This window comes from Echinops telfairi, unplaced genomic scaffold, assembly GCF_000313985.2.
Source record: "Echinops telfairi isolate 266 unplaced genomic scaffold, ASM31398v2 ScPeMD7_2;HRSCAF=8, whole genome shotgun sequence".
Classification (NCBI taxonomy): Eukaryota; Metazoa; Chordata; class Mammalia; order Afrosoricida; family Tenrecidae; genus Echinops; species Echinops telfairi.
Genome location: NW_022103898.1, coordinates 50,355,712 through 50,365,211, shown reverse-complemented (window position 1 = coordinate 50,365,211; position 9,500 = coordinate 50,355,712). Strand labels below are relative to the sequence as shown.

Below are 9,500 nucleotides of genomic sequence, written 5' to 3'. Positions count from 1 at the left end.
GTTCCTGAGTGGACTGACCCTCATCACATTGGGAGACTGAGCTATGGGACAGCTCAAAGTTGGATTGAGTTTCAGGAGCTACTATATATAAAGCGAGGGCGACTTATGTCACCGCACTAATTCAATGCCATCTGGGTGGTTCCTCTGAGTTTCTGAACCCAACACCAAGTGCAGGTCAAGCCAGAGGCCGAGCAGCACAGCATGATGATGGACCTTTTCGAAACTGGCTCCTATTTCTTCTACTTGGATGGGGAGAGTGTGACTCTGCAGCCCTTAGAAGTGGCCGAGGGCTCTCCTTTGTACCCCGGGAGTGATGGGACCCTATCCCCTTGCCAGGACCAAATACCCCCGGAAGCCGGGAGCGACAGCAGCGGCGAGGAGCACGTCCTGGCGCCCCCGGGCCTGCAGCCTCCGCACTGCCCAGGCCAGTGTCTGATCTGGGCTTGCAAGACATGCAAGAGAAAATCTGCCCCCACAGACCGGCGGAAAGCCGCCACCCTGCGCGAAAGGAGGAGGCTAAAGAAAATCAATGAGGCGTTCGAGGCGCTGAAGCGGAGGACTGTGGCCAACCCCAACCAAAGGCTGCCCAAGGTGGAGATCCTGCGGAGCGCCATCAGCTACATTGAGCGGCTGCAGGACCTGCTGCACCGGTTGGACCAGCAGGAGAAAATGCAGGAGTTTGTGGCAGACCCCTACAGCTACCGACCCAAGCAAGAAAATGTAAGGCCAGGTGCTGTCTGGGCAGGGAAACGCACCGATTTAGCAAGCGCCTTGCAGGGGCCTTCACCCCCAGCTGCTCCTTCTCCTCTCCTTCCCCCTTCCTCTCCGCCCCCTCGCTAATGAACCCCCCGTGACCCGTGAAGCCGGGGTGCCCGCCATAGGCAGGAAATGCGTACGGGGGCCTGAGAAAGCAGGGGGACACCTCCCTCCCCTCCCGGAACCGAGGTCTCTTTCCTAATCTCTGGCTGCTTCGCTTTTCCCTCCAGCTTGAGGGTGCGGATTTCCTGCGCACCTGCAGCGCCCAGTGGCCAAGCGTTTCGGATCATTCCAGGGAGCTCGTGATAACTGCCAAGGAAGGTAAAGCCCAAGTAAGGGCTCGGGCTGCCCCAGAGACTGTCCGGGGAGAGGCCCTGGCGCTCCTCCCTTTCGGGCCTGGGGGCGCCGAGCGGGGCCGCGGCTCCAGCGCTTCCAAAGCCCCCAGCTGAGCGCTGCGCGGGACGAACTTGGCCGTCCTCCTGGCGCGCTCCAGCTGGGTGTGCGCGGGTTTGTTTTCTGTGCTCAGGTGGGGCGAGCCTGGATTCGACGGCCTCCAGCAGCCTTCGATGCCTTTCTTCCATCGTGGACAGCATTTCCTCGGAAGAATGCAAAGTCGCCGGCGCGGAGGAGGTGGTGGAGAAGTACAGTCACTTCAAGCCAACGCCAGGGACCTCGTCCACACAGCAGGAAGATCCCGCCCACCTTCCCTCTCCTAATCCTTTAGACACATTGCATTAGTATTGAGGAAGGAGACAGAGTCACAAATGAAATGTGTCAAACTATTGTGCACTATCAGTCGAAAGGCCTTCGGCTTGGGGCTTTCATTTTTGGGTTTGTTTTTTTTTAAAACAGCTAGTGGCTTAGGTCTAGACCTCTTTGAGTGGAAGGTTTTGTAACACGTTAACTTTTATTAAGGTGATCCTTCAGTGCCATGTTTCAGAGATATTCATTCCTGTCTACAGCAAAGTGGGAACGCGGTAACTGTTAATGTTATTTAATGTATTTTTGTAAGAAATACTACTTTCATTTTTTAAGTAAACCTAAGAGACGTGCTTTAAACATGGAGTGGCATATTGTATATAAAAATGCGTGAGGATCATGGTATTGTAATATTAAAAAATGTTTATATTTGAACAAAGTTGGTCTTAACCTGATTTATACTGTCCCACCTTGAAAAATCGGAACAGACTCCAACATGAGCATCTGCAGAAACGCTTGCGGCCACGTGTCCATAAGTAGCTATATTTTCATTGTTCGGGAAGGCTAATTTAAAGTGAAAAAGTAAGTGATTTCCCTTTGCCTGAAAGTGGACATTTCTCTTAGGTAACCCCCCGAGGGCAGTGGTAAAGGGCATGGATGGGGGTATCCTTTGGCGGTGTCTTTAAAAGACCCCTTTCTGGTTTCAGGTCTTCCACACCTGCAGAGCTGGGTGATACTTAGATACCTGCCCATTGTTTCATCCAGTACACTTTCATCGGTGCAAGAAATGGCCAGGGAAACCCATTGGTTTATTTTCCTAAATGATTTTCCATTGATTTTGCCCAAATTCCTTCTCCTTTTTGACTTTCTAGGATGATCCTTTACCTGGAGCACCCAGAGCCATCTCTGACCTTCCCAGCCTCTGCCCCTCACTCCCCCCCCACCCCCACCCCATCTTCTTGTACTATGCATGTCATAGTAGCCCTATAGGGCACATTAGAATTGCTCCTCAAAGTTGGTTTCCAGGGCTATAAATCTTTACTGAAGCAGAACGCTCCATATTTCTTCCATGGAGAAATATGCGTTTGAACCACCATGTCACCAGGGCTCCTTAGACTGGCCTCAGGACGACTGGCATGTCCTCAAAACGTCACGTGACCCGTGTTTGTTTTCCAAATAGAAAGATAAAAGAAGCAGGCAATCTGTCTCTTGAGGTGGGAGGGCTTCTTTGAAGGGTTTCTTCAAGCAAGGGAAGGGTTAAATGGCGGAGGGCAGAAGAACAACAATATACATGAAACCTCTTAGCAGGGCCAAACAGCAAAGCCCCAGAGAGGCTGCAAGCCCTGGGAGCTGCTCTTTGGGAGGATTTTACAACGTGTGCCAGGTTTGTTTATCCTGTCACCTCAGGAAGAACCGACCACCAAGAAGCACAGTGGGGAGTGAAGCCAGGAGAGGAGCAAGCCATTTTTGGTCTTTTTTAAGTGCTACTGGTCTCTTCTATTTTGTAAATGACACTTTCACTCCCGCCTCACTCCTCCCCCTTGATTTCACCCCTAACACCCTACCCTCAACCATCCAGAGGTCACAGATGAGAACACTCCCCCAACCAACATTCCTAACTCTCCAAACGCTGGCCCTTGGCCCTCACCACCTCAGAGGTGCCAGAAACCATTTATCACTGATGCCACATGCAGGCCCAAACTCACTGCCATGGAGTTGATGGCCACTCCTCATGACCCAATGGGGCAGTGTGCAGGTGCAGCGAGTCCGATCCTTCTCCTGTGGAGGAGTGGGTGGTTTCAAACAGGGGCCATTGGGGCGGACAGGGAGGAGCACATTGCCCCTCTGTCCACCTGAGGCAAGGAGACCTCTTCCTGGTGATAACAGTTTTCTAAGTAGATGAATACTTTGAGCTTCTTATAGAATACCCCCCCCCCCAAAAAAAAAAAGGTCTTAGGGGAATCTGACATTTGAGAGAAGCAGGTGGAACTTCAGTGGAAGTACAGCAAAGAGCTGAGTCTCTGTGGGACTGAGTCCCTGCAGGAATCCAGCTGCCACCGTGTTGCCTGGGACAAGTCATTGCTTCTCTCTTATGCCTGTTTCCTCTCTTTTCAAACAACAGGGACAATAATAGCGCCTAACTCCTGAGGCTGTGAAGAAGATTCACAGAGACAACACATATAAAGTGCTAAGCTAAAAAGGGGAGCACAGCATAAACACTAAGGTCAGCTCTCTTTATTTATTTTTAAAACAAGTCTAAGTGCATCTTCTTTGACCAAGCTCCTTGTTAATGACTCATAGGGACCCAGAGCTACAGTCCTTCAGAAACTATTTTCCAATTGGTGTGCTCTAGCTCGGGAAAGTATTAAAAACCACGAGAGCAGCAGCCACATGAATGAGCCCATCTTACCAGTTGACGTCTGCGCTGTCGAAACCGCGATGTTAGCAAGAGGGGCCAGACAGGACAAGCACGGAGTCTACTCTTGGAGGCAACCGCAGCGAATGACCCCGTCTGTGTCTTCAAGCTCCATACCAGCTACCGTTGGGCTCAGCAGATCTGTACCTGTGCATATAGGGCTTCTGATAGAGGACCAAATGAAGTAGCCTCGTCTTTTTCCTGAAGAGCAGCTACCTGGTTGGAACCATAGACCTTGTGATTAGCCATCATGACAGCCCTACAAGGTCTCCTAACACCAGGCACCCTCAAAATAAAACTTTGGGTAATTAAAATGGAGCATTTTATGGTTTGTGGAGTAACTTGGATCCTCTGAGAATTGTTTCCAAACAACTCTAAAGGGGCAGGTTAAACCAGACAAAATCCCAACCCTGTTCCCGTGGAGTGACAGTGTCAGGGTTTCTGAGATTATAAAAATGCATGGGAACAAACAGTTTCATTGTTTTTCCACAGAACAGTTGGTGCATTTGAACCACCAAACCCCATTAACCTACAGTGCCAACAAGGCTTCTTAGGGAGGGTACTTAGTGAACTCTATATCACAGCAGAAATTTTTATTAAAAAAATAAAATAAAGCATTTCGGTTAACCAGCCAGGTCACACGTGGATATGTTTGGGTGGTGCATATCCCCATTAATAATGCTGATTTTGTATCTATGATTTTTTCCCTAAAACTTGATATAGATTTTCCCTAAAATGTATATGTGAGGGTGTGTATACACACACATACCCATATTTAAAAATCAGATTTTGTCTACATTAAATTTCATGATTGACAAAATGAATTCATTTACTTTATTATCATACACACGTTTATAATATAAGATGCTATTACAATTTTTTTCAGCAGTAAAAGGCTTTAATGAACCCATAGTCTTTACTTGCTGATAGATTTGATTTGTTTTTTTGCAGATCAATTCTTCTCTATCTCTCTTAACTGGGTAACTTGAGGAATTGTTTAGAATACATTTTCCTAAAGAAGTCTCTTCATTAAATAGAGCAAATATTTCCCAAAGACTTCAGTGACCTCTGCTGCTTTGGCTGACATGGTAGGCTTTCCAGTGAAATCTGTGGTGTGTTTGCAATTAACATGTTTTTGTTTGCTATTAATGATGCTAATCTTCACCAAGGCCAAAATCAAAGCAAACAGGACAATGGAAGCAAAAAATAAGAAGTAATAAGTCGGTAAAGATAAGCAGTTTGGGTTGATTTGAGTCTCTTGGCAAAGGCAGGTATGAAATAATTAAATATAAAATAATGAGTGATTTTCTTTTTATACTCCTATGAAAATAATGTGTGGAATTTCAAACATCAGCTTTATCAAGATAACTCTAATCCCCACATTGAATTCCAAACCTAACATTCTGGAAATCTACTTTTGTCCAATGGCCTCATGTTTTGTTTTGGTTTTTGATTCTCATATGCTTTGGGTCAGAGGGTACAGAAATTCTGGGTGCTCATCTACACTTGAGATGGGTAGACAATCCTTGGGTGCTAAACTCATTTTTATCCTTACGATGTTTTAATTTCAAAGCCAGAATAATTTACCTGCTTGGGCATTTTCTCTTAGCTATCTTTTAGCCACTTTCGTCATCACAAAGCCTACCTCTCTTGTCACTTAACTAATGCATTCATAAATTAGTAGTTAAAATAAGATTCCCTCAAAGAGCCAAATCCAGACAGTCCCCAACAGGTCCAGCTAGGCAGTACAAAGGAAGTGTTATAAAGGAAGGGGCTGATTCCTAAAAGTTCCACTGTGGGGGAAACTAAGAGCAAAGTTTTGGCAAGCTTGAGTTCAGAGTCAGTCTCTGGGATGGAATGGCTATGCCATGGGCAGAAACAGATAATGCTCCAAGAACTAGCTACTTTCCTCTCCTCTCAAGGCTGCTGAAAGTCCTTCCTCAGGCCTTTGATCTCCCTTGGGAGTCTTCGAATCCAAGCAGAGGCCAATGTCTTCCTCAGCTGTCTTCTCCACAAATTCTTCCAGCAGCTCTGGCAGGTACTAATGTGTTTACTTAGGTGTGCCTGCCTCCCAGAGCTAATAGCACTTTCAAATTGTTTCACAGATTCTGAAGTTATCTATAAGAAGCAGAAATCTCAAGAAGTGTCATGGCAGAGGAAGAACTAAAGAAATGCTGGTAGTGAGCTGCAATGGAGCTATCTTTCTAGCTTTCCTTAGTTTCCCTCTCTAAGAGAACCCTGAAGCGTTTTTTAAAGTGCTTTTGGATACAGCTTACTAAGGAAGGAAGTGGTAGGCATGCTTTTCATGGTGGGCTCTATCCATCAACACTAGGATTATTGCCATAACGCTTAAGCTAGAATAGGTTCTGTTTTTTAAAAATGAATCATAATTTAAAGATCTCTGTAATTAAAACCAACTTAAATGTCTATATTGTAAGACAGTTAAACATGCTGCATTTATTTTTTTTTCAGAGTGGAAAATGAAAACTTAAAAAAAATAACTTTAAAATAAATTATCCAGTATTCCATTTACTTACAAAAGCAGACATGGCTGAGTGCTGTGCCTTGTCAATAATGGAACAGTACTGCTACCAGTGTTGGCTTTGTTGGCTTTTCTAAGTAAAGTATGGAAAGCATAATGTATTTCTTATTTTGAGGCAAAGGACAAATTGATACATTTTTATGATAACTGCTTTTTAAAGCATTAAAAAATTCTGTTCCACATTCACTGTTCAATTTCCTCATTAAAAAATAATTTTCTGTCTATCGCTAGTCTTGTGTTTTCCCGTCTTCACTGTTTCGTGTGGGAGAAGAGTCCCAGATTCCTCCTGAATGGAGTGACCTTGATCATTTTTGATAAAGTGGTTTTATTCATTTAGGATAAAAAATTTAAGTATATTTCTCTCTCTCTCTCCCTCTCTCTCTCCCCCCTCTCATCTCATGAAACAATCTAAAAGCTGTTTTTTAAGTTCTTCCTCACCCCCTACCCCCTCACCCCCAACACAATTTGTTGCACTGGGTAGCAATTTTCAGCACTTGAGTCCCAAGGGCCCTCAAGCCCCCGACCCCATTTTCCCTCTAGCATGTCCCATTAAGCTGCGGCCACCGGGCACTTGTGTTTTCTGGGCTGCTTTAGTTCCACTGGTGCCGGTGCTCTGGTAAATTTGTTTTGAGATCACCTTACCAAAGACTGGCCTAACCTCTGAGAGCTACCATTACTGACAAGGTATCCTGAATGACAGCATCTCCCCACCCCCCAGCGAAGCTGGTCCCCCAGCTCCTGCTTGTCTCTGCCCTGGTCCCAGGACAGCTAGGAAAACAAACAAACAAACAAACAAAACCCAGCAAAATCCAATTTCAGGAACACAAGTTGTTCACACTAGATAACTACTTTCTCACCCTGTGTGATCTGGGGCAAATTATCGACTCCCTCTGTGCTATGGTTATTTTTTCCTAAAGTAAATCAACTCATAGGTCCAATCCAGTCGTATTGGGACTCTGTTGAGAGAGTATTACAAGAGCTAACTTTGGGGAACGCTTTAGAGCGTGTCTGACAACTGGCAACCTTCCAGTAATTGTTAGTTACAAAACCCACGCTGAAAGAACCAGATAAAGGGCACCATAAAGTGCCTGGTTTGGGGGTGGGAGAGAAGAGAGGTGGAGAAAAATAACATTCAGAAGCACCACCTCTATCTTTCGCCAACACCTAAAGGACCAACTTTCTAGCCAGATCCTGAGTCCACGAATGTAGTCGCTGTGCCGTCCTCTGCTGACATCCACAACCCAAGCAAGTGGTCCCCGTGCTGCTCACCGGCTGCAGCTCCGAGGCTGGTCGAGAACGTCTGAGAACATCTGCGAGTAGACTATACTATGTCCCATGTAGCAACGCGTGGTGTGCCAGTCTTTCCACCAGTGTGCACGGAGGCCTCCTGGGTCCTGAGGACCTCAACTCCTCTTACTGGTTTATCCCCGAGAATAGTCTTCATTTCAAAGGCATCATTCTGTTACTAGGCCTCCGTAAGGGGCAGAGGGATTCCTCACTGGGCAGATGATTAAACAGCAAATTTGGACGTTGGGGAGCTTGCTTTTTCAAAAGGAGGGTCTTTTGTCTTGGGGCTTGAGGGAACCAGGGAGAAGGGCAGGCGACCAGCAAACCCTAGTGACTGCACGGTTTCACACCCCACACTGATTTTCCTAGTCCCCATGCTGAACACCGATCTTACTTCGTGAACGCAGGAACATCTCCTGCTCCTACACGCGTGGCATCAGTCAGCTATGGTTGTCATAGCAAAATAACTTTCCGGTAAAATAATAGAAAGAATCCCCAGGCCAGCCCCCCACCCCACCCCCACCGCCCTGCCACCCGGCCATCGCCACCACCACCACTGTTGTACCACCACTGCTGCCACCCCATCACCAGCCTTAACTTTAGAGTCAGGACACTTTACTGGCCTGGATGGGTATTGGTGGGATTAGGAACATTCTTTTTTTACTGGGGCGGCTAAGTCCCACTCTAAAATTCTGGACTAATCACCCCTATTTGTAGAGACAAGTAATTGTTTTTCCTAAATATAAACCATCCTTCCCAAAGTGATCTGAAAATGGGTTAAGGGTGGCAGAGAACTGGCAAACGCTAAGGAATAGATTCATTATCACTTTAATGAAAGCCCTCCCTTCTCAGTGTCTCCCCATTGAAGTTTCAAAGGCGCCCTGCTATTACTTTTCTAGAATACTTTTGTCGCAGATGTGTGTGAAGTTACTTGGAGTTGGAAATTTTACTCCAGTCAAGAGGGATTGCTGTGGCGGCAGCTGGGACGCATCTGTAACGGTGTTAGTTTGCCTAAAAGCAGAAAATTAGCCACCCCAAAGCCCAGCTCGGCTGTTTAGTCTGTGGAAACGACAGGGCGGAGCAGAAAGAGAGAGAGAAAGGAGGCTCACCCCTGCAAAGGGAGTTTTCCATCTGAGCCTGGGCCATTGTAGCTGCAAAGTTTAGGGGACCACTGTGGTTCTTCGCGGATAAAGGATCTAGGGAGACCTAGTCCAAAGCAGGAGGTCATCCGTATTATCTTTAGAAGGGGAAAGGAAGGAAATAAAGGAGAGAGGAATGTTCCCAGTCACCTAGCCTTCCTGTGTTCCCCTCCTTTTAGAAGAATTCCAAGTGAGTTCTATCTTGGGAAGAGGAACCTCTTTCCCACACTCCAAATCACTCTGAATCCAGACAATGACAGCCAATCACAATTTCCTTTGCCTCAATCCAGACAAAAGCCATAAGCGCTCACACACACAAGCACAACACAAAACACCGCTGCGTTCGCTCCAGAGTGGAGGGATCACTACACCTTATTAGCAAGTGTTCTCCCTTCTATGGGTTCAAAAACTTCCTGTGAAAACTAAAGTTTGTGGGGGAAGGAAAAAAACAGACAAACAAAAAACACACCTAAATCCTAAGAAGAATCCCCCTGTCTAGAACCAGGAAGAAATGTGGTCAGTGGATGGTGTCAGTGGAATGTACGGAGTTCTGTTTATTGATCACTTTTGTAAGGTGTAAGGATTCATTAAAAGTTGAACTTTCTTCCATCTTTATGGGTTTAAGTTATCCAGAAAGTGCTAGGAAGCTGGTTGGGGACCA

The 9,500-nt window shown here is 46.3% G+C and overlaps 1 protein-coding gene across 1 annotated transcript; it reads left to right on the top strand.

The window, feature by feature from the left end:
* The first annotated feature begins 201 nt into the window (after nt 1-201).
* On the top strand, nt 202-1,801 carry MYF6 (myogenic factor 6). Its single transcript, XM_004700427.3, has 3 exons — nt 202-720; nt 987-1,077; nt 1,283-1,801. The coding sequence occupies exons 1-3, from the start codon at nt 202-204 to the stop codon at nt 1,492-1,494; spliced, it is 822 nt and encodes a 273-aa protein (XP_004700484.1). The 3' UTR covers nt 1,495-1,801.
* The last annotated feature ends 7,699 nt before the right edge of the window (nt 1,802-9,500 follow it).